The 26,585-nt window shown below is 39.6% G+C and overlaps 1 protein-coding gene across 1 annotated transcript; it reads left to right on the top strand.

Annotated features, from left to right (window-relative positions):
* LOC134203401 (proton-associated sugar transporter A-like) lies at window positions 1-25,149 on the top strand (the record flags this gene model as incomplete). Its single annotated transcript, XM_062678272.1, has 6 exons — window positions 1-452; window positions 522-1,048; window positions 23,068-23,198; window positions 23,265-23,439; window positions 23,598-23,693; window positions 23,771-25,149. Coding segments are annotated over 6 exons (1,513 nt in total), but the record flags the coding sequence as incomplete, so codon positions are not given.
* Window positions 25,150-26,585: the final 1,436 nt, after the last annotated feature.

The following is a 26,585-nucleotide window of genomic DNA, read 5'->3' as shown; positions in this document are numbered from 1 at the left end:
AACCAAGTCGCGCCTGGAGCTCCTGCGGTTGTCCGTCTACCAGCTCGGTGTGGAATTTTGCTACGCCGCCGAAACGGCCTTCGTCAGTCCGATCCTGCTGGGCAATGGACTGCCGTACACCTTCATGACGATGGTTTGGGCCTTTGCTCCGACGTTGGGATTTTTTTGCGCTCCCATGGTCGCGTCGTTCAGCGATCAGCTGCGGACCCGGTGGGGTCGACGCCGACCGGTTCTGCTGGTGCTCGGACTCGCTGTATTGCTTGGGTTGCTCATTCTGCCGCATGGAAGAACGATTGGAATACTGCTGGGGGACGAAGAGGTTCCGGTTGAGCAGATGACCGGTTTTCGGTGGGGAGTGCTAATAACCGTGATTGGGCTGGTTTTAACCGATTTTGACGTGGAAACAAGCAGCGGGGTCGGTCGCACTTTCTACATGGATGTGTGTATTGTGGGTAAGTGATTTATTACGCTGGTTACGATAGGAATTTGACAAATTAATGATTCAAGGTTGCTTTTTGCAGCTGATCATACTCGAGTGCTGACAACGGCGATGATCGTCGGTGGAATTGGTGGAGCAGCAGGGTACTCTCTGGGGGCGATAGATTGGCAGCTGACGGATGTTGGGACACTGTTGGGCAGTAACGAAGTGACAGTATTTGCAGGCGTCGTCATTGTTGTTGGGATTGCCTTGTTCATAACGTTGACCAGCTTCCGAGAGGTTCCACTTTCGTTGATGGAGCAGGATCCTCTCTTAAAGCCTGTCACTCCGAGGGTTTTCGAAGTGGAGAAGAATCGCCAACGAACAGTTTACAGTATTAGTGGGCCAGTAGTGAAGTCACATAAGGTGGAAGGTGTTCCAGTTATGGTGGCTGATGTAGATGACGATAAGCCGTTGACATTTTTGGATTTCTTCAAAAATTTGCGACAAATGCCACGGTCGTTGGCTACATTATATTTGACGCAGTTTTTAGCACAGGCGGGCTACATGAGTTACTGTTTGTATTTCACAGACTATGTTGGAAGTACGGTTTATGGAGGCGACGTAACGGTAAGTGTAAAGCGTTAGTTGACTGTAAAGTTCATTCTTCTTTTTCATCAATAGTTCCAAAATTCCAAATGAATCTTGGTCCACTTGTTAACTTAGTGATCGATTATCATTAATATTTTTGAAATGTTAAGAAAATTATTTTGAGTCGAATCAGGTACGAGACACTGAAGACGACCTTACTGTTGAAGTCGAAATACGTATCTGTCAATGTACAATTAAGTGGTGGAATTGAATGGGATTGTACAAACTCGTCTTATGACAAGTGATTTTTGGAATGTTTAATATACCTGCCTGGTACCGCATGAATATGCATTCTATATGACAAGTAAAATGAATACACTGTTGAATTGTAGTAATATATCCTTTTGTAGATTATATATTTTCAATCATCATCTGATCACCAAGCAGAAAAAAAACATGCTTCTACATTTGGCTGGGATGATAATTTTAAGCCTCAAGCGTAACGAGAATACTCAGAACGAAAGAATGGCTTGGCTAATTGTAGGTCTACCAGAACATGAAACCCGGACCCCAAAGCTTTTCTTAGAAAAATATATCAATCTGGCTTTTTAGAGATGCCTTCCTTTAATCTAGTTATCTAGACGGACATATTTCGAGTTGCAGTTCTTGAGAATGAAGTCCGCATAATGAACTGATATTTAATTGGATCCCGGAAACACAGAAAAGTTCAAATTATAAACCTTGTGTGAGAATAACGATACCAATTTCATGAGATATAGTTCAAATTATAATCTTCCGTCTAATAATTACAAAAGTCATGTTTTACGAAAATCATCCTTCTGTAATTGATAGACGGAAGATTATAAATATCAGGAAATAGTGGAAGACTAAAATCTGAGCTTATATTTTGAACTCTGAAAAATCGGGATGGAATTTTAGGAAGGTTATTGGCAGACATTTGAATTATTTGGTTATGAAAGACTGCAGATTGAGCTGTTCCTGTGAAGATCTATTTGAAAAAATAAAAGGGATATATTTATGGAGGATACTGCAGGCTGTAATGCCTATACCGGTAGAAAAAATCGGATAGGTCTTCTTATTGGCATTACATGCCCACACTGGGACCGAGCCGCCTCGCAGCTTAGTTTTTATTAAGCACTTCCAATGTTATTAACTGTGAGGTTTCTAAAGCCAGGTTACCATTTTTGCATTCGTATATCATAAGGCTTGCACGATGATACTTTTATGCCCAGGGAAGTGAAGACAATTTCTAATCCGAAAATTACCTAGACCGGTACCGGGAATCAAACCCAGCCACCCTCAGCATGGTCTTGCTTTGTGGTCGCGTGTCTTATCGCACGGCTAAGGAGGGCCCCTGTAGGAAAAAAATGGATTAGTATAAATGCTAGAAAATCAGAAGGGTTTTTTTTACAGGATACGACCGCAAGATTATGTTTGTGCTTTGCAGAAATGTTTTTCGGATCTGCTCGATTTTATAGAATGATGGTCCTAAAAGGAATGGGATTTATTTTCAATAACGCACATTTGCAACCACTAAAGCCCCTTACGCATTGCAGTGTATATTTTCTGTCCATTTTTGCCATTTCCGCTAAATTGCGTTTGGGGTCTGATAGCAACAAAACCAAAATCAGAATCTTAAGAGAATGTTTTACTTGGCTGCTACTGATGTCAGCCATGCGGATACAATATTGCAGCGACTCCTTCTGATGCGATTATGACTTGCACTTTGAACAAAATTCGTTCGATAAAATGTTGGACCGATTTATTTTCGCATACCTAATCGCTTTCTGTAGCAAAACCAGAGCTAGAACTATGCGAGAAAATTTCACTGGATTGTTGAAACCGACGACAGCCACTCAATGGTTAGCCGCTTAAACGCTACAGATGCAGGAACCACCGTCATCGATGCTAAAACTGCTACCAATGCCATCGTCCACATACCGTGGATTTCGGAACAGAAATGATGCACGAGCGCGAAACACGCACAGATAGAAAAATCCACTGAAATTTATGCTCAAAATCATGCACATAAATGGAACGCCATTATTAGCGTAATTCCAGACGGGATATAGCCTAAATGTATACAATATTTGACGTGAATCATCAATATTGAATGCAAGTTGTAAGCAAACTTGTTAGGAAGGGCACCATTTCTGCGTAGAAAAGCGTAAATTTCCGCACCTCAAGTTTTGCGCGCTGTTTACTTTTCATTATTTCTTTCTGTGCGGAGCTTTTCATGCCCAGAGAAAATGAAGGCCAGTAATTTACATCATTCTTAAGTCCGCGTTGTTTGGGTATGAATGAACGGGATTGGTTGGTTCTGTAATTTTTACTGGGAGAGAATTGCAATTTTCAATAGCTTATCATAAATAACCTTGAGTTTTAATAAAATTAACAAATTGCTTGAGAGTTTCCGAGTCGATTGATATGTGAGTCTCCAAAATCCATTGAAATGTAAAGGCGCTGTTATCGTTCATAATCTTACATGATTTCGTGACGGTCCCTAATTTTTGATTCAGATTTTATACTCAATATTTTCGGGAAAGACGTTGTCCAACGTCAAAATGGAGAAACCACATAATTCCTGCATATTATATGCTTTGGTCGTCGATGAATTCGAAGAGATGTCGATTTGAGCGATGGATTTAACTGCCATCACGAGATTGTTTTTATAAAAAAAAGTACATCAATAAACAAGCAGCTTAACGTATTGTTTCATTAAAGTAATCCTGGACCAAGGTGGCTCCCACTATTCAATTTCGTTTTTTTCTGGATTCCTTGATATGCCGTTTTATGGAGGCTCTGGCATGTCAAAGGTGAACAGTTTGAATAACAGGGGTTCCTGGATACTGATCTGGATACACCTGCAATCTGCATAGATTGCAACTCGCTCCGCTGTTCAATACACGAAATGACCTCGTCAACAGATAGTTGTTAATGATATTCATGGTAGCTGGGAAGATTGCTCCGTTGAAGTTTGTACATTAGGCCATCATTACAAGCATTGTTAAATGTATTCTTGACATCGAGTAAGGTCATTGCGGAGGTTTTAGAGACGAACTAGTAACTCGGGTCAGTTGGTGTACAGGTAGATCCACCAAGTCGAAATCCAACTGCTTTTCGTCCAAGATATTGTGGTGATCGGCAAATGTCACTCCCAACGTCACCTTTTCATTCATTCATTTCATTTTCATTTATTTAGTTTACATCTAAACAGATAACACTGAATCAACAATTTGACGCCACAATACACGGTTCGAAGCCGCATCTCTCCATCCTCGAATGCGCCCCACGCTCGCCAAGTCGTTTTGCACCTGGTCTGCCCATCTCGCTCGCTGCGCTCCACGCCGTCTCGTCCCGGCGGATCGGAAGCGAACACCATCTTTGCAGGGTTGCTATCAGCCATTCTTGCAACATGCCCTGCCCATCGTACCCTTCCGAATTTAGCTACCTTCAGAATAATGGGTTCGCCGTTGAGCTGGGCGAGCTCGTGGTTCATTCTTCGCCGTCACACACCGTCTTCTTGCACGCTGCCAAAGATGGTCCTAAACACCCATCTCTCGAATACTCCGAGTGCTTGCAAGTCCTCCTCGAGCATTGTCCATGTTTCGTGTCCGCAGAGGCCTACCGGTCTTATAAGCGTTTTGTACATAACACATTTGGTGCGGTGGCGAATCTTTTTGACCGTAGTTTCTTCTGGAGGCCGTAGTAGGCCCGACTTCCACAGATGATGCGGCTTCGTATTTCACGACTAACATTGTTATCAGCCGTTAGCAAGCATCCAAGGTAGACGAATTCCTCGACCACCTCGAAGGTATCCTCGACTATCGTAACACTGCTTCCCAGGCAAGCCCTGTCGCGCTCGGTTCCGCCACAAGCATGTACATTTCGGCTCGCGGCACAAAGCCTTTGCGGGATGCGTTGAGCTTCTGATAGAACTTGCGTGTTTCTTGAGAGCGGCACAGCTGTTCCGTCTCCTCGCACTTCGCTTCCAGGTGGCGTTTCTTCTCCTGAAAAGGTGGATCTGCTGTCTCTGTTTCCATTTATAACGATCCACGTTCTGCCGAGTACCTTCTCCGAGCGTCCTACTCCTCCAGAATCTGTCTGCACTCTTCGTCGAACCAATCGTTCCGTCGACTTCGTCTCACATACCCTACGTTGTTTCTTCGCTGCGTCGTTAATGGCTGCTTTGACTGTATTCGTGCAGTCCTCAAGAGGGGCTTCATCGAGCTCAGCCTCTTCCGGCAACGCTGCCTCGAGATACTGCGCGTATGCAGTGGCGACATCTGGTTGCTTCAGTCGCTCTAGGTCGTACCGCGGCGGTCGATTTGTGATTCTGTCTGTAGTGGTGATCTCCAGGTGTACCGATACGGGAGACTGTGTTGGAAGTAGGTGCTGCGAATGGCCACATTCTTGGAGGCGGCGAAATTAATTAGTCGTAGACCGTTTTCGTTCGTCAGCCGGTGAGCGCTGAACTTCCCAATAGTCGGTCCAAATTCCTCCTCTTGGCCAACCTGAGCGTTCAAATCTCCTATGATTAATTTGACGTCGTGGCTTGGGCAGCTGTCGTACTAACGCTCCAGCTGCTCGTAGAATGCGTCCCTATCATCATCAGTGCTTCCGTAATGTTGGAGAACCGGCCTTTGATCCTCAACCTGGACATTCTCTCATTGATCGGGCACCACCCGATCACGCGCCTTTGCATATCGCCCATCACTAAACAGCTTTAAATTCCCAGCTCGTGTGTATTGCCGCAGCTCTGGTAGATGGTATGATTACCTCTAAACGTTCGCACCATTGATTCCTTCCAACAAAGCTCCTGCAGCGTTACGATGCCGACTCCACGGTCCTTGAGCATATCGGCGAATATGCGTGTGCTCCCGATAAAGTTGAGAGATTTAAAGTTCCACGAACCGAGTTTACAATCGCTAGTCCCTTTTCGTCGCAGTGGTCTTCGCCGATGGTTCCGGTCCGAACACTCTTGTTGATTGTTCGTTGCAAATATTTTTTTAAGGCTGGCTTGCAGGGCCTGACACCAAACCCCCTAAATTTCCGGAGGACCATTCCGCCTTATTCCCGGTGGACCATGGTGCACAGTTTCACTTAGAGTCCCTCACTGGCACTCGGATGATGATCAGCCGCCTCTAACATGGAGAACAGACGCTGTTTTGAGCCGATCCTGACATGGAGAACAGACGCTTAGTAGGATTTGCACCTCCGCCTCCCTTCCTTGTCAGCATACGACCATAGTTCCCACCGGGGTTGGTTACCCGATCTTCCCTAAGGTTGCTCGTTTCCCGGCCAGCACCACGGGAATCCCTACCTTCCCTAGGCTACCTAGGGGTAGCTGGGTAAGAGGCTAAGGACCGCGAGATGGGGTCTATTTGATTCCTTCAGGTACGCGAAGTACCAATGGTATGCTTTTGCCGTTTTCATACACCCCGATGTGCTTTACTACAGTACTGGTTGTGCAATGTGCATGTGCTAAGACAAGATAAGACAAGACAAGATATTGTGGTGATCCGCAGAAACAGCTTGGATAACCCTGAGAAAAGACTGATAGGACGAAGACTAATAGAAGGATCCTTCTCCGGAACCTTGGGGATGACTTTGGAAGTAGCTGGGACGCAGACACTAATTAAGGGGACTCGAGGAGTCACTAGACACCGTGTTATTTTTCCTATCTTTTGTCTCTTTCTAGCATTGTCACCTCGTAACTATGGAGCAGCTTATTTCGATTTTCAGTTTTTTTTATGCACAGATAAAAATATGTTGTGATTTAAAATATATTTTAATGCACATATTTGGAGCATGTAAATAAACGTAACATTCAATCGATCTCACTATTCTTTTAAATCGAAATAAATTTAAACTGTGCTTGCTTGTAAAATTCAGTCAAATTTAAATGAATATTTAATGTTATTTCGATTGATAGGATAAGCTGCAATTCTACACGTCGTGAAATTTCCAAAATGATTTGCTGTGTGTAACTGTAAATGTATCAGCATATAGATTGCGAATAAGCACAAAAGTTTTGCATTCATTGACGAAAATGATGACGATTTGATGATTGTTTGTGCTTTCCGTATCACGTTAAAGATCAGCGAGAGGTGCTCGAAAAACGGAGCACTCATGTGTTTGAGTTCGTGATTCACGATGTTGTCGAAACCTGGGACCTTCATGTTTTTCGATGGTTTGATGGTCTTCCTCCGAGAAGACCTTGGTAATCGGTTGTATGTTGTTCGTATGCTCGTTAACGGCTGCTTCTTGATGGTTGACGCTGTTCTGTCCAAGGTTGTGTGAGCTGACAAAGAGTGTCGTCCTATTTCGGTGACTTTCTCTGCAGAAGTTATCGAGCAATCCTTAGAGTCATTTGTTGCCTAAAGCAATCAAAGGTGGAATGGGTCGAGGCTTGAATTTCAAATTTTTAGTCGCAGCGCAGATCTTATTAGAGAAATCCCTATTTCATAGTTCCACCATTCTGGCCTGAATAATTTTTGACAAGCGATTGCTACGTGTCTTTAGCGTAGACAGTCCTGTACGTTGGTAGTACCTGCGAGGGATATTTCGCCGACGAAAAATTCGTTACGCTGGGATATGGATACTCTGAAGTAGTGCATAAAGGTGTAAATCCGGTCATATCGCCAGGCTCGGCACAACACTGAAGCTGACAATATGACGTCCCTAACCACGAATCCCAAGGTGTCAGGCGACCCGTGCCGAGGGGATCAATGGCCTGGGAGTTACGTTACGGAGCATGTAATGCTGGTTAGACACCTTTTCGTGGTGCATTACGGAGAAAGATCTACCAGATTGTGCTCTAGTTCTTACTATTCTTGTTAATACTTATGGGTGATGGTCGGAAGAGTATGGAACGACTATAATTTACTTTTAGATGACCCACCTTTTGCTCCTTTTGAATGAAATCAATGAAGTAAATTATAAAAACGAACTCAATCTTAAGCTGGTTTCGAAGGCGACGACATGAATTTTCAAGCTAAAGATCACTCCTGACAGAATCCAAGTTTCAAAGTGCTCGCGTTTTCTGGGGCTCACCACTCGATACGGAAGTAATGCACAACTGTCATTTTTGTTGATTTAGTTTTGCTGCGTCGCAGCATGCGTCAAAAATAAAAATTACAGTTGTGCGTTGCTTCCGTATCGAGTGGTGTGCCCCCGAAAACGCGAGCACTTTGAAACTTGGATTCCGTCAGGAGTGACCTTAAGAGCACTATTTAATTAGGAAAGAAGCATATATGAATTCGGTGAGTCTGCTGAACCCTCTGACTGATTGGAGCTCTGTGTGATTCGAGCTCGGTGAGATTCAGAAATGCCAAACGCAATGATATCAGATCTCTGTATAAAAACGAATACGAAACTCATAAGAAGAAGCAAAAATATGTTTGAACATCAGTGCCGATGCATGGTCAAAATCAATATTATCCCACTTATTGTTGAGCCGAAACTCATTGAGGGACGCGCCTTTGAGAGTTGGTATAAGCCATTTCTCGAAGGGTATAAATAGAGGTATCTTAATCTAAAGAGGCCTTACATTAAGTTTGAGAAATATCCGAATAAAAAATGACTTCTTCCAAGGGCGTAGCCAGAAGGGGCAGGGGGGCAGTCGCCCCCCCCCTAAATTTTGGAAAGTTTAAACGGGTATTGAAATGAATTCCCTTAAACATCTACACTTTACGATCCAATCATATTGAGAAATTGGTTGAAATTCAAAAGATTTCCAAAAACTTATTAGGGTATCCAAGAAAGTTTAAACCAACTCGAGCCAGCCACGCTTAGCCAAGATTACTAAGCCAGAGTCTATCAATTATTCCTAGAAAAAAATACGTTGGAACCGTACGGCCCAGAACCACCCACGACGACTGTCCGTGAAGTGACTGTGAGTTTTTCTTTATGTTTTTATGTTGTATCCAGCCGACCATAGAATTGCCGGTTAGTCTCTTCTGTCCTCAGTTGGTCAAGGCTGGATTACAATAGTGCGTCGCGCGTTACGGATTGTTGAACTAAATGTTCTAAATCACACAACGTCACAACGTCGGGCCCATCAGTTTTGAAAATATTAAAATTAAGCGCGTTGACGCTGACGAAAATCAAGCAAACAACCAAGTAAAAATAAATATCGAGATATCTGCACTAAAATTTTCATTGCTAAGATTTTGAATATATATAACGTGGTGTTTATCTGGTCATCAGATCTGAAGATCCGTGCATAATTTATAATTCAACCTAATTTTAAATCTTATCTAGTGGTTTTCTTAAGACTTTCTAGGTGTTCACTAAGAAATTCATGAATCGCCTTTTTATTGTATCTACTTTGACGTTTCCTCGTTTTCTCCTTGAGGATTTCATGTACTTGATGTAATATTTTTCTTTTCTCCCCGGGAACTTCATAAATTCCTCCGGAATGTTATCCACAAATTCCTCTGAAAATCGTTCGAAAATCCTACTCATGTAATTGTAATTCTTCCAAGAATTATTTTTTTTTTAGGAAATTCATGAGGAAATTCCTTGAAGATTTCTTTTCTTCTCTCCAAGTTTTACTTCTAGACATTTCTTCGGCTATTCTTTCAGAAAAATCTCCGGCATTTCCTTCAGGAATGCATTCGAGAGTTCCTTCAAGAATACATACGGAATTTCCTCCCATAATTCCTCCAGGAACTCTTCCTTTAATTCCTCCGGGATAACTTCCAGGAATTTTTCAGGGAATACCTCCATAAATTATATAGCGAAATCCTCTAGGATTTTATTCTGGAATTATTGTCGCAATTACTTCAGAATATTCTTCAAGAATTCCTCCAGAAATTTCTTAAGGAATTTCTCCAGGAATCCGTCCAAGTTTGGCCCGGAAATTCTTCCAGGTATTTTTCCGGGAATTCCTTCAGGTACTTCTCCAGGAATTCCTTCAGGAATTATTCCGAGATTTTTTTCGCGGAATCGTCCAGGAAATCTTTGCGGACTTCACTCGGAATTTACTCCAGAATTTCATTCGGAAATTAATTTGAGAGTTTCTCCAGGATATCTTCCAAAAGTTCTTCCAGGAATTTCTTCAGAACAAACTCCCAGGAATTCATCCGGTATTTTGACGTAAACTACGTCTAAGGGGAAGACTCGAATACAGGGTGACAAATGAAAATTTCCAAATTCGAGACCTTCACGAAATCATGTAAGATTTCAAACGTTAATAACTCCTTCATCTTTCAATGGATTTTCGAGATTTTATTATCAATCGAATCGGAAACTCCTCAGCAATTTTTTAAGCCCAATGGAACTATTGATTATCAACGTAAAAACATTTAAAATTCCAATTCTTTACCAACCCAGTAAAATTTCAGAGTTTCGTTTCGACCGCCGTCTGGTGCCGTTGGTTCTTGCGCTATACTTTTGTGCGGTGATTCGCACAAAAAGTACAACAATAGAACCAGAGCAATGACCGCGGTCGGAGCAAAAAAGTAGTGTTTATGAAAAAGTACTACAGATGCTGGACATGTTGATGTAAGCAAGAGGTGATCATTAAAATTGATTATCAACTATAAACAAGGTTATCTTACTATTTAGGCAGCACCGCTTTAAAATAACACTTCAAAAGTCACATAACAGTCGGAGAAAGGAAAGGCATCATCACCACTGTGAAATAATAAATTTGGGGTTTATTAATGAAAATTTTAAATTGTCATATCCAACCATTTTCATATATTGAGTTACGCTAATTTTGTTCGAAACGCAAATGAATTGGTGTACGATCGAACATGATTTGCGGAAAAACTACACATTACACGCGGCAAAACTTTTACCAAAACATACCTTGCGACCCCATGTATCCAACATCCCAATGGTTACTCGTGGAAGTGCAGATGACTCGTCGGCCTCTATTAATACGAATATCACGTCAACATATTCCTACCCATTCATTAATTGGCCCGCAGTCGGACACGGCCGGCGCCGGTATTACTTAAATTTGGGTCACCCGTTTGTACACATTGAACGTTATATTATTTTCAAATATCATCTGTTGGTAATCTTTGTAATTACATCTGGCCTGGCAGAAACTCATAAGAGTGGCTCAAATTTTGACTTTTTCGTTCCCCTATGCTTAAACGGTGGTATCAGTTGTCTTTGTAGAACTTCCCTAATTTTTAGCAGATTGGGTTGTAATTTGACTTAGCACGCGCGATTTGAAGTTTGAGAATTACTATGAAAACAATAACTTTTTGGAAAACCGTTTTGCAATGTTGCTCATTAATATCTAAACATATATGAGTACGTTGGCAATATAGGAAATTTAGCGAGTGAAAAAATCGTTTTTGTTGCAAAACAATACTAAATCGTGGGAAATTCAATTGAGCACGTAAAAGAATAACATATCAATATCAATAATGAGCGTTTTTGTTTTCTTTATAACTTTTCTTATGAAAGTTCGATCGGTTTGCAACAACAACCGTCTTACAGATTAGGAAACATTTTTTGAAGTCTTCGGGTTGATCATATTTAGATGGAGATCCTCCAGTGCCGGACACATAAGCCATTTGACAAAAAAAACTCTTACTATCAGGATTATGTTTCCTTTTTATACCTTATACATAAAATATGGCCATTGATGATTCATACAAGCTGTATTTGATTATTTGAATACGTTTTACGACGATGAATTTTGGAGAAAAATTTCACGGTTCAGAAAAATGTCTTCTAGTACCGGACACTATTGCATCAAATGTTCAAATATTGTTCAAATGTGACTAAGTTCCTGTTACACGAGTAAAGGAACACACATTCAGAATAATCATATATTTCACGTGCTGCAAGCTGTAAATATTAAAAATTGTTAGTAGAGCTTATTTGACTTTTCAGCTAAATTTTTTTATCTTTCTGAATGTCCCCTTCAATTTTTATTTCTGCTTATTTCTGTGGCTTTCTCAGCTAGAAGAAACAATTGAATTGAAGTAAGTTTAACAAAACAGGTGTAAAAAATGGCTATGAAAAATCTTAATGTCCGAACACCACAATTACATGGTAACATCTAACAAATAATAATCATTATTTAAAATATGGCTAAAATGGACCACATAATCAGAATGCATTAGATTGATTTTAATATTGTTGGTTCAAACCTTCTAAAATAACGCGAAACATCACAATTTTAAGCATTTTTATTTTATTTCAAATTTTGCACAAAGCTTACCACATTAAGATCTGATATCCCATGCCGTTAAAAGCCTTTTTAAAAGCTTCCTTTTGTACTTATAAGGCTGAAAGAGGGAGCTCAGCTCTGCAAGTACCGTTTTAAGAAGTGTCCGGTATTTGGAGGGGTCCTGCGCTGGGGGATCTCCCCCTAAATAGTTAATGAGAAGCCTCACGAAACGATCTTTCACATACGGAGGGATTTCCATACAAACTTCAAACTGCTCGTACTAAGCATATGCGGTATTTCGAAAAATTTCGTTTCAGGTGGTTCGAAACGAAATTCCGCGGAATTTCGCGGAATTTGAGCATGGCGAAATCTGATTTCTTCTTTTCGTTTCGTTTCGTAAAATTACAAAAATTTCGCTAGAAAAAACCAGCTTCTAACGAAATTTAACGGAATTTCGCGGAATTTCGAAACAAATTTAAACTTAAACCATACTTTATATTATCAAAAATTTTGGCTGCGCCGCTGAACTAAACCATAAACCATAAACCATATTTTCAAAACTTTAGTTATACAATTTTTTTATTAACGCTCACTTCTTCTTCTTCAATGGTTCTACATCCCAACTGGAACTTGATCTACTTGACTTAGTATTCTATTAGTACTTCCTCAGTTATTAATTAAAAACTTTTCTATGTCCACCATTGCATGAGTAGGTATCTTGTTTTTTTTCTTGCTAAGCAATGTAGGGGGAATCTGCTCAACAGACATCCTGGGTTGGACGTCCAGGGAGTGGTTAGGGACCATAAGCAAACGAGAGAGGCAGGACTACATCCCCGACCCGCTAAACCGTTTCCATTGCCGCCAAGCCCATCGTCCCTTCTGTACAACCAGAAAGTAATGCTTCAAAAGGGGGGCAGTGCACAACGCACCCTCGAGGTTGGCTGCATGTACTTGCAGCACCAAACATCGTGACTCGCTTTTTTAGAAGAAGACCATGTTATCGTACAAGCGCATGGCCGGCTCTCCAGGTGGCCTTACCACGCCCTATGTCCTTGGACTGTGCGCCGAAGTATTTGTGAACGGCGGCGGCGTAAGGCCATTTTTACACCGGCGGCGGCGGCGTCGGCGGCGTCACGCCGTAAGCAATGTTCGGCGGCGGCGGCGGCGGCGTGAATCGGCGTGAAGAATTTTCAGCTGAGAAAAAAAGTTTCACGCAGCAAGCCAGATGATGCTTTTTATTATTATTTTTGTACAATTACTAGCTACAGTCAGACTGATGGGGTGAACATCCTAATAGGTGTAGCTTGTATTTATGTCCAGAGCAAAAGTTTACATCACATCCTCCACTAGGACATTGCCGATTCACAGCACATAAGTTCAGTTCGGAAATTCCTCACGATATTCCTCAGAAAATTCGAAAAAGGAATTCTAAGCATTAATTAAGATGTTCCCTAATGAATTCCTTGAGAACTTATTCTAAGAATTCGCTTGAAAATTTATTTGAGTACTTCTTCGCAAATTCGTTCCGAAATTTCTTCAAAAGTTCCTTTAGGAATTTCCTTAGAAATTACTTTAGGGATTGCTTCGGAAATTCCTTTACGGAGTCTTTTGGAAATTTCTTTAGAAATTCATTGGAAAACTTTTTCAGGAGTTTCTTTGAAAATTCCTTAGGAAATTCCCATGGAAAATCTTTCAAGAACTATACTGCCGCTAACCGCAAGTTGAGCACATCTGTATATGGACGCCATATACAGATGTGCTCGACTTGCGGTTAGCGGCAGTATAGAATACCTACGGACACTGATTTAGGAATACAATCGGAAATCCCTTTTGAAAAAAACCTTTGGAATTAGATTTAGGATTTTTTTCTTAGAAATTCCTTTCAGGAATCTGTTTTTGGAATTTCTAATAAAAATTCTTCCAGTAATTCCTCAACAATTTCTTTTGAAACTCTAGGAAGATATTTTAGGTTTTCTCTCGAAATTTCTCTCTGGAATTTATTTCGAACTTTCTCCAAGATTTTTTTTCCATATTTCCTTTAGGAATTCCTTCGGACATTCCTCTCTGGAATTCCTTTAGCAACTTTTCCAGAAATTCCTGTAGATCTCCGCAAATTTCTTTAGAAATTCCTCTATGAACTCTTTCGGGAATCTCTTCTGAAATTCTTTTGGAAAATCTTCGGAAATTTTGTTTGTAAATTCATTTATTTTTTTTTAAATATTTGTTTACGTGTTATTTTTTTAAATTGACAATAAGTTTAACACTCAAATTCCCTCAGGAGTTTCTTCGAAAATTCCTTTAAAAATTCCTCCTTATGATTCGTTCCGGAGATATTCCTGCAGGAATTTTCTAAGGACTTCCTGGAGGAAGTTCCAAATGAGTTTCTGAAAAATAAATAAAAGGCCTATCGGAAGGTTTTCTGACGGAATCCCTGCATGAATATAAATCCATAAATCCTGAATCCATATAAATTCCTGTGGTTTTTCTAAAGAGATTTTCGTAGAAATTCCTGGAGGAACTTCCGACTCTATTCTTGAAGGATTTTCGAACAGAATTTTAAATGAAGGATTTTTTAGTGGATGTTTCAAACAAATAGCTATTGAAATTTAAATATTTTCTCTAAGAATTTCTTCGAAAATCTGGACAGTAGTGAAACAAACTCAGTTTTGACTGTAGAATCAAGACTACATGCCAAGCAAAACTCCCAAAATATCGAGATGGCGGATATTCGGATATTCTTAAGAATTTCTTGGGAATTTACTGCAGGAGTTTTATCGAAAATTTCTACAGATTTTCTCGAAAATACCTTGAATAATTCCCTAGAAAATATATTCAGGAATTATTTCGGTAAGACATCAAGAAACTCATTCTAATATACCCTCAAAAATTCTGTCAGGAATTCCATCGAGAATTTCTTCAGGAATTCCTTCAAAAAACGTCCACAAATGAAACCAGCTTTTTCTTTGAAATTTCCCTTAAAAATTGCTTCTGAACTTCTTAGGACCTTAGGAAATATCTGAGAAAAAATCTTCTGGAAATTCTTATAAAAATTCTTTTAAGATTGATCTTGACAATTCCATCAGGAAATCCTTCAAAAATTCTTTTCAGTTGTAAGGAAAGCTACCCCTCGAAAAGCTCAAAAAGGATTGCGAATCTATTTATTAGTCTGTTGGATTACACTGTTGAAAGGAGATCCCGCGGGCTTCGCGTAAGTGTCTCTGCTTACGGGTCTGCCGCCTCCGTTTTTTGCCCTTCATACAGCAGTGCATTGAAAGCAGAATGGTCTTTAAATTCGACTGTAATATTGGGTGGAGCCGTATGCAGAGCAAAACTCAAGCCAGAATGATGGATAACTGTACATAAACACATACTTTTGAAAAATTCCTTCGGAAATTATTTTAACAATTCCTCTGAAACTTTTCCAGGTATTCCATAAGGCATTCCATTCCCTCGGAAATTTATCTAGTAATTCTTTCGGAATTTCCTCCGCCATTTCCTTCCAAAATTCTAGGACGAATTTTCACATATCAGATATAATTTCCAAATGAATTACCGACATTCTTAGTTTTTTTTTTGGACATTCCTCCAAGAATTCCTTCTGAATTTTCTCCAGGGATTCCTTCAGAAAATCCTCCAAAAATTACTACGAAGATGGATCCAGAAATTCCTCAAGACTCTAAGCAATTCTCTCAGGTTCATTCCTTCAGAACTTTCTCCAGGACTTCCTACGGAAAATATTTCAAGAAATCCCAGAAATTTATTTGGGTATTGTTTATCAAATTTAAGTATTGCGTATTTATTTATTAGTCTGTTGGATTACACTGTTGAAAGGAGATTCTCTCTATCTTCGCGTAATTGTCTCTACTCTGCCTAGGATATTCGTCTAGTATTTCCTTCGGAATTTTCTCCGATGATACTCTCTGCTCAGGGAAGTTTAAAAAAATCCTACCAGACTGGGAATCCAAATTCAACTTTCATAGTGTTGACTTGTAGCTGCAAATATAAGCACTAGACCAATTAAGATATGTAACATTCAAATCTTTAAAAAGATGATGCGACCAGAATGAGGTTATTCCACATGAAGTTACATATGAGATTAGAAATTCATCGCTACGCTTCTTGATTTGTAGGTCTGTTGCCAAGAAGTTCTTGGATGACCTAGCATTTAAAACGCCAGTGCCGGTAAAAGTGACAGAGATAAAAACAAATCTAATAAAGGTATAACAGCTATTTAATCAATGCCTGATACTGTGATTTTTGTGTTGGCCAATCATCGGCGTGAAATACGACATTCGGCGGCGTGGAGCCAATCGGCGTATGGCGCGCCGCCGACACCTTGACCGGCGTCGGCGTACGTCAATAAGTGTCGGCGGCGGCGGCGTGGCGCGGCGGCGCACAGGTCTACTTGGAAGGTGGGAAAGATCGATCTCATGCCTGCTTCCCTCTGCACGGCTGGTATCAAGAAAGATGCCGCGTACACCCCAAATTGACCGCAAATCTTAGGCACATGAGCCTATACGAACTTTCTAACTTCGTTCTGTAGCAGTTAATACGCAATGCTGGTCGTATAGTAGATACTGTAGTGAACCGCCAGGTGGTCGCTGTGAGTGTAGCCATCATCTACCCTCCAGTTTGAACTACTCGTTTGACCAGGGCTCCAGAACGTAACGAATGTATCTTGTGTGGAAAGACATCTCAGACCAGACCGAGAATCGAGCTCGCCATCTCCGGATTGGCAATCCTACGCCTTTGCTCGCATAGCTATTTGAGATGCTTACTACATAGCCCCGTTCTGAGTCGACAAATACGTATTTAGTTTTCTTCTATAAAGCATCCTCAGTATTTTGTTAGAAATATCTAACAGAAAACGAAAAGTATCTTTAACTATTCTATCCTATTTGTGTAAATGTAACCAGATATGAATCAGTTCACTATAACTTTGTCAAAGATGGAAAGTCGTGTCGTGGATTCCAAGGGCCCTTTTGAAGTCCGAAGCAAGTGAATAACTTTTTTTATCCAGAGTAGATTACACCCAGTTCTTTTTATACACGGTTGGTTTTTACTTAATTAGGACCTTTAGCGTCAATGAAACTATGAGTTAACCGTATGAAAAAATTTACAAAAAATTAAAGAAAATTCAGGTGAAATTAGGTTTTTAACGAAATTTGAAACGAAAAATCAATCAATTTCTATATTTTTATATACTTACTAATATAAAACTGAACTGATTGATCAGATTCGGGAGCACACGTTCCACAATGTATTGCTTTCAAAGCGGCACAAATGCTGGGGTATTGCCTTATTGGCAATGGTATATAAACGGGAATGAGGCGATTTATCACAGACTACTACTTCTCTTATTATAACTCTATTTATCGCAAAACAGTTATTTGACTTTGAAAAGTGAAATCGAAATTCCGTACATAATATAAAACCAATTTAATAAAAATTCCGCGGAAAAAAAATAAAATTTCGTTTCGTTTCGAAAAATTTCGAATTAAATGGACCCTGATTTCGTATCGTTTCGAAGACTCGAAAGTAAATCTATATTTCGTTTCGTTTCGTTTCGAATCAACATAGACATTTTAAATTTCGTTTCGTTTCGTTTCGTTAAGAAAAAGTGTGTTATCGCATACCCTTACCTCGTACGCAGTTAAATTACGACCAATTCAGTTTAAAATTTAGGAGATTCATCAAAACAGTAAATGTTATCGTTCAAGCATAGGGAAGCGAAATAGTCAAAATTTCAGTCACTCTAAGCTCTAAGCAAATTAATAATTATCTAATGATCTGCTTTACGTAGTTTACGTCGGGCGGTTGTATCTTGTATATAACCCTTCTGATTTTTTTCAGAAATTTCATTTGGGAATACTTTCAGGATTTCATCTGGGAATTTCTCCATTAATTCCTCCAGGTATTTTCCTGGAATTTATTCTCCAATAATCATTCCAATACTTCCTTGTGGGAATTCCTCCGGAAGTGCTTGTGGGAGTTCCTCCGGGAATCCCTCCAAGAACTTCACAGGGAATTCCTGGAGGATATTTGGCAGGAATTTCACGGAAAATCGAATTTCGGTCGATCCTCAAGAAATTCAGCTCCGCGAATTCCACCGGCTGTTCCGGCTGAGGCTGGCTGAATGAAATGGGTGAAGCAATGTTTTGGCATTCTGTAAACGAAGTTTCCAACGAACAGATGTGTGCGTTCCGTGATTAGAGAATTTTGATTGAGACCGAGTTTCGGCTGGTGGTGATTGGCTCCCGCATGGATACGACAGCTGGATTCTCATCATCATCATTAGAGGACCTCCCGGAGAATTCCCTGAGGAGCTTCAAGAGAAATTCTCGGAGGAGCTTCTGGAGAAATTTCCAAGATCTCCCAGTGGAAATCTTGAAGTTTCCACCGGAATTCGTTCAAGATCTATTCGGTAATTAATCTAGGAAATCCTCCAAAAATTCCATTGATAATTTCATTTTCGGCATAATTTCAGTACACAGATAGAAAAATCCACTGAAATTTATGCTCAAAATCATGCACATAAATGGAACGCCATTATTAGCGTAATTCCAGACGGGATATAGCCTAAATGTATACAATATTTGACGTGAATCATCAATATTGAATGCAAGTTGTAAGCAAACTTGTTAGGAAGGGCACCATTTCTGCGTAGAAAAGCGTAAATTTCCGCACCTCAAGTTTTGCGCGCTGTTTACTTTTCATTATTTCTTTCTGTGTATAAATTATATGGAATTGGTGGAATTCCAGGAGAAATTCTTTGAAATTTCCACAAGGAACTATTCGAAACTTTCATGGAAATTTTTATGGAATTTACACAAGAAATTCTAAGATTTTTCGCGAATTTCTCAGGATTGTTTTCTGGCAATTCTGCGGAATTTCCCCGGAATATTCTTAGGAATTCCACGGCACTAGAGGGTCTTGTTCGGGAAATCCCGAGACAAAAATTCCGGGATATCCCGGGATGTGATGCATCCCGGATCCCGGGATTTTTTATGTAAATCCCGGGATTTCTCGAAAATAAAAGAATACATGATAACAAAAATATTTAAGAAAAATTAATGTATGTATGTTCTGCATAATTGCACCGATTCAAGTTTGTTTGCCCATCGACTTTTATTTTGCCCGCATGTCTTATGCACACCCATGCATACAAACATACACAAACAAGCAATCACAGATATCTTCTCAATTCTATAGGTCTCCTAGCCTTCTGACTTTGTTTTTGGAGCGAACTTGTTTTTGGAGCTGATGAAAATAAAGAATCATCTTTCCAGATTCCACAATAATCGAAGCGCCCAAGTCCAAGACGATCATGTCGGAATCAAAATTTTCGACGACGATTGTTTCAACGACATCAATGGTAGTGAAGAATCAGATGACGAAGTCAATTCGTTCTCATTTGGTAATATCTGAACTTATATTATATTGATCTTAACCAATTGTTGAATTTAATTCACGATTATATAAAACCGATTTTGGAGAAACTTTCAAACGGATCCGAAACATTGCTCGAATTTTTCGTCGATCGCCAGTGGAGAACTCAATGTTCCAGAGAAAGGATGAAAAACGGTTTAGGGAACAACTTCAACTCGTTCAGGATGTTCTGAAAACTACTCAGAAAAAAATTATGAAAAATAAACAGCGCGTAAAACTTGACTAACTATAATTCTGAAATAACTGCACTAAAAAGGATTTTTTTTTTTCGGATTCAAGCATCAACGGCTAAACATTTCTTAAACCGTATTGCCAGCGAGTAGACAAGTGGCGATTCGTTAGAAAATTGAACTCATACATATTTTACCATTCTTAAAAATGTAACAAATATATGAAATTGAAATTGCAAGTATTTTTATTTTTATCCCGGGATCCCGGGATATCCCGGTATAACGAAAAATTTAATCCCGGATCCCGGGATTTTTCATAGTCCGGGAAACAAGACCCTCTACACGGCACAATTTTTAGAAATTTTTTATGAGAAACAGCACGAAAGAATTATGTTAAGAATTATCTGCAGAACTTATGAAGGAGTTCGTGAAGAATTTCATTCAGTAAATAATGGTGAAATTTTTAGATTTATTCCCGGCGAAATTTATGGTAAAATTCCTGAAGACATTGCCGAAGAAATTGCTGGAGTTGCTGGCGTTGCGTTTCAGTGCAAAACGCTGACTTCTACGCCCAGCGCTACGCGCTATTGTGATCCAGCCTTTACTGTTGGTTGCGGATTTGGTTCTTTTGACGCCTCATGGTATTTTTAAAAGTGCTGTTTAATAAGATTAGCCCGATTTTGAACAAACATCGGGTGAATTTTTCAGGCCGGTGCACACGTGCAGCACTTTTTCGGTTTTTGTTTTGATTTTAAAAATAGTTAGAAGCTTCAAAAAATTATGGATTCTTTGGGAAAGTTGACCTTAAATAACCCAAAGAATCGACTGGGACAATAAAACCGAGATACAAATTTTGACGGGAAAGGTCAATTGGATACCATATTTGTGTACCTCAAGAAACACCATGACTGATTTGTGGTAGTCCGTCTTTCACACCCAAGTAACATTTTGAGTTTAATGATTTGCTACAAGAGTATTTCAATCCTATGACAATAAAACCCTAGCCAAGGTATTTGCTTCTTGATCGCTTACACCAAAACCTCTTGAAGTGTAGTATCTGCCCAGTTGGCCCACTCTTGCAATGGTTTTTAAGTGTAAATATAAGACGGAGCTCAAGATCAGAATCTGACAAAACATAAACAAAAAAACGGCATCAAGAACCTTTAGAAATCCATTTGAAAACTGCTATAAATGAAAGTTGGCTATATTTAAAACCTTTTCTAAGTTATTTAATCTCGATACCTGTATAATTCTCTAAATCTAACTTTATTCAAACAATCACATGAAAAAATAAAATATGTTCAGTCTCAACAAAATAAATTAAAATTTCTTGATATGAAACCATAAAATGCCATATTCAAATGTAAAGAAAATAATCTGAATCATCGATAATAAAAATGAAGCAGAGTTGCTGTATGGTGCATAATTTTTCGGTGCCGAATCAGATTTATTGTGTCATATGGCGTAAAACATTGATATAACTGATGCGCTCTCAAAAAATTCCGATTTTATAATTTTTTTTCAAAAGACTAATTTTTCGATAAACAAAAAAAATCGTTTTTGCCAAATTATTGCTATTTATATATTTTTGAATGTTTGTAGGAAATTTATTTTATAAAATACCATGAATGTAATGCAGTATACCTACATATTTGGATGCAAAGTCTCCACTGACGCTAAGTGGAAAACAATATGGCAATGGCATCCGAGATGATTTTTCGAGGTCCATTTGTTCAAATAATTGTTTTGCTTCGATGAAATCAACTACAAAATCATAATGTTTAAATGTGACATTAAAAAAGCTTTTTCCATGCGTAATTGCTTATGTAATATTATTGAATAGCTGTTACAAATTCCGATTGGTCATTTTTCAACATATATGATGACCCTAATAAGAGGGGATTTGACAGCTCAAAATTTCCAAACAAAACTAAACAAACGGCCTGAAAGAAAGTTTTCGGCACGGATTAAGACGCCGAATAAATCAATCAATACACGTAAGTAAAAAATAAAATACTATACTATTTGTGGCTTGTGACGGCACTTAATCGGAAACAGAAATGCACATTGCCGTGCACCGTCATAGAAAATGTGAAACGTTTGAGGTGGCTGAGGCAGGTACGCGCACCATGTTATTTCTTCTATCGTTAGTGTCTTTGCACCTTAGCCACCTCGCGATTTCGGAAACATAAATTTTGATACCGAGATAATTGACGTAGCTGAAAATATGTCAGCATGCATATTGTGAGTAAGCACGCAGCTTAGTCATATCTGAAGCCTATATTTGTTGTGAGAATGAAGTTCTCAGCTATTATTACTCGTCTTCACTTCGCGATTTTTGTTCAATCAATCAGCAAAGTTTGTAGCATTTATAAATGCCAAAGTAAAGCCATATTGTTTTGAAAGTATAATTTGTAGTTACAAAACAACTTTAAGAAGTATTTCATAATAACAAATAAAACAAAACTCAAAGAGCTTTATTGTTATTTTTCGAATGATTTAATAAAGGCATGGAATGCCTCAATAAATTCATACTTAAAATTTCGCACCATACGGAATTTATAACCTGCTTCGAAAGGTTTTGAAAACAGCCTATAGAAGGACCATAATTCATGCATGTTAAATGCTTTTTCTAAACTGAAGAGCATGACTATTGTTGCAATAAAACCGCAATAAATAACAACGAATTCCAAAGATCTGTTTGAATGTTACTTGGGGCACCTTTACTGCACAGCCGGAATGTGCAGTTTAAGCCCCTAGCAATCAGCTGGCGAAGCTTTGGGCGCAATTCCGACGGGTCACCCTTGATGAAAACCGGCGGGAACTTATCCTTCCGCAATGATTGTGCTAGTGGCAGTGCGAATGCTTCTTTTCCGCTTTTTCGACAGCGAATTTCCAGCGTCATCGTCGTTCAACGACGAATAGCGAAACTCTATTTTTTAATACATGTTTTAGCGCTAAAAACTAATCGATTATTTTTATTATTTGGGAAAACAAAAAAAAAATCGTTTCAAATCTGAATGATATGACCACCCGAGTCTATTTTTACATTGAAAGTATGATTGATTCCAATCTGCGCCCGAAGTTATGTATCTACATATCGATGGCACTGCAGTGGTTAAAACGTGGACTTAGTTTTCTAATGGTGGAAGGAGGATTCAATATGCTCCATTGTAGCTCTGCTCTGCAAACTTTGTGGTATTTAGCAATCAAAACTGCTAGACCGAGCATATTATGCCAATTTGTAGGATTATAATTTTTTTGTCTTCCCACAGGCACTGACAGATTCACCGGAACTGGAACTGTATGGCCACGGAGTCCGGTTCGGATGCTGGGGGATGGCACTGTTCGCCCTGAGTGCAGCAATTTACTCGCTAGTCATCGAACGCGTAATCGAATGTTTCAGGTTGGGTTCAATTGATTCGTGTTCCGTTCCGATTCAAATGTTGATGATTTAATCCATTTATTCCAGCTCGCGGTTCGTTCTCGTCGGCGGGCTGCTTGTGTTCAGCGTTGGAATGCTGCTGATGGGCATCATCAATACGAAGTGGATGGTACTCGTTTGCGGCGTGACTGTGGGGATCATGTATGCCACCATCTATAGCGTACCATTCCTGTTGATTTCGCGGTACCATTCCAGGAACTCGGTAGGTGTTTTTTTGAATTCCATGGTATCAGGATCAATATTGAAATTAGAAAATTAAATTCAGAGCTTGTTGAGTGGAATAATGTAATCATACGCCATAGGGCAACCACAGATAAAGTACAGTACAATTCAACTGATTTTTATTTTACAATTTAACAGTTTGCTATGAAAGATGGAAAATTCGTCGAGAATCATCAACGAAGAGGATTTGGTGCGGACGTGTCTATGTTAAGCAGTATGCTGTTTTTAGCACAAGTAAGCGTAGCCCCACAAACCATTCCACCTTTTTATTGCATCAAAGTATAATAAGCATTTCCCAATTCAATTCACAGCTCCTAATTTCGCTCATCATCGGCAGTGTGATCGACGCTCTTGGTTCAGCGGCCGTAATCGTCTACTCGGCCAGCTTATTCTCGTTCCTCGCCTCGATTTCTGCAACGCAGATACTCTTCATGGATGACTGACGCGTCACGTTGCTGCAACAAGTGCACACGGAGCTGAATGGTTTCGATTGGAAACGAATGTGTCGCACATCGTTCACCGATGTATCAGTCGATTGGAAGGCGAGGAAATAGGAGCTCTCGAATCAATGACCAAAAACATAAATGCAGTTCAAATGCAGGTGCTCATAAAGGAAGAGGGTGAAGTATAGGATCGTATGGGTCATCTACCTCATATTGAATGTTAGGCAATTGGTTTTTAGATGTACCTGTTTTTGAGTAATGTTGAGTATGCCACACGAAGTTCAAACTAATGCATTTGGTAGGCATAAGATTTAACTGAATAGTAGATGATGATGATGATGCACCGAGAATAATGAATTTAAAGCAGGCTTAGCTTAAGAAAGCCATGTCATATGTAAGAAAAAAAAATCAGTGTATTGTCGTTCTACGCAACATTTTCTTTACAAAAAAAATGAGTATCTTTGCGTCGTCGAAACATATATAATAAGTTAAGCTGAAAACCGGAATAAAAGACGTCGCGGAGTTTGGGTTTTTTTCGCAATCTGTACGTTATTAGCGAAGTAATATTAGGAACAAGCCTCCCGGAATCCAGAAATGAATGCACTCCTGTTTTCAAGGGCACCCCATTCAAAACGGGAGCCACACACGTGGCCAGCATGCCAGCATGCGTGCAATAATAAAAATGACAGTTGTACGTGACTTCCGTTTTGAATGGGGTGCTCTTGAAAACGCGAGTGCATTAGGTTTAAACTCCGGGAGGCTTGTCCTTAAATGTATGGATTGCAAGAAAAAATCAACTTTACCAGAGGCCCATACCACTATACCAGTTTTCAACTTGATTGAGTAAATTTTTTGGATACTATACTATTAAGGACAATCAAGAACTCACTGGGCAGTTCAGCGTAGAGCGGCACTGTATTGCAATAAAATTGAAGTATTAATTGGATTAGAGGGAACTCTATTTCTAGACTTAAAATTATAATCTCAGTTGTGACTCAAGCACAATAATTTAATTTGTATCGTTGTACTGCAATCATTACGAACCATTTCATTTGACAATAAACTCATAAAATAAGAATTGGCAACGATACAGAAGTAAATACAAAGTATTTGATTCATTACTTACTATGAAAAATCCCAATCATTGCACTGACATCGCATAAATAGCAATAAATATGAAAAAAAGCTGGGTTGCATGCATTTGATATTGAGGCACAAGGATGGAGTGATGCATGGTGAAATGATGAGCGATAATGAAATATGTATTTAGTAATTCCACCTCACTGATCACGAACAACCGAATTCCCTGGCGCTGATGTCTGGATTCGACTACATCTACCAAGCCAACGTGTTATGTTGTCTAGCTGCCAAAACGATTAGGGTTGAGTGGGTCCTTGGGAAAAGTTGTTTATTGCTAGCAAACCATGATGGAAAATTTTCTGAAATCTTAAATTTGTTTTTGGCATCATACTGACTGCATTGCACATAACGGGTCTCATGATAGATATGAATATTCGATCAGACATATTGATACGCTTGATTGTAACTGAACGATGCTCCTGCTGTGCATCTGCCAAACACATTCTGTTATAGGGATACGTCGATTTTGGCAGTATGTTCATTCACTTTTCGTAAGACGTGAGAGCTCTAATTTATTTAATTCCACCAATTTATAATCTTAGCAGATGATTATTTGAATTGTAAGGTAAGGTACCTTATTTTTGACCTAGGTTAAAGTGATGAGATTTTTCTTGAGTCAATCCCTATGCATTCCATGTTACATATTTTGAAAGCTTATCAAATCGTTTTAAAATAGATCCTATCTTATTGCAACACCCAATACGATGCTAAATACTCGCATTGATAGAAAACTATTAGTCAATACTTGAGTCAATGTCAACTCTCCATGAACAGCCTAGATAATCGTGTGGTGTCGGCAGCTGGTTATCTGGCTAAGAATAACATTACGGATTGCCTGTTCCAGTGGTAAAAGTCGACCATACAGATGACCCTCAATTCTCGGTGTGATGCGGCTTTATGCTTACCGTGCCTACGAAGGAATGGTTTGGGGGGGTCTAATAAGAACCTAACCGCAAACGGAGCCTGCGAAGTACCAGGGCCACCTTCACAGTATTGGGCCCTCGCTGCGCAACCCGGAGCTATGGCGTAGTTGACCTTTTGATTCTCCGAGGTAATGGGTTACTCTTATTCAATCTCAACTTGAGGTTAAATAGTGGTGGGGTTATGAATATGTTTTTGACTTAGTTTTACAACAAATTGTCACTTATATGGATTCGCATTATGCGTTTTTCACAGTGTACTCTGTGTTTCGTCTTTAACGTTCGTACATTGTTACGTCCTCAGTGTTTTTGTGACGCCTCTATTTAGTCCCTAATTTAATGCGTGTGAGCCTACATAATTTGGTCGGGGTTCAGCCAAAACGCACCAAGCGCCAATGAAAAATTACCGATTTTTCTGCTCAAACTTTCGTTTAGCAGATTGATTATTATTTATTTATTCAGACTAAGGCCGAAGTGGCCTGTGCGGTATGTAAGAGTCTATCTCTTATATTGTTCGTAATTATTGGTTTTCCAGGCGGCTTATTGGGCCTGCGCAAACCTCCTGTCTCGCCGGAGGGCCGTCGTGTCAGGGCTGTTTAGCGTCCCACCTAACACCAGGACTT

Source organism: Armigeres subalbatus, unplaced genomic scaffold, assembly GCF_024139115.2.
Source record: "Armigeres subalbatus isolate Guangzhou_Male unplaced genomic scaffold, GZ_Asu_2 Contig1836, whole genome shotgun sequence".
In the NCBI taxonomy this organism is placed as follows: domain Eukaryota; kingdom Metazoa; phylum Arthropoda; class Insecta; order Diptera; family Culicidae; genus Armigeres; species Armigeres subalbatus.
Note: the sequence above shows the minus strand (reverse complement) of the source record. Positions and strands in the feature narration are given on the sequence as shown.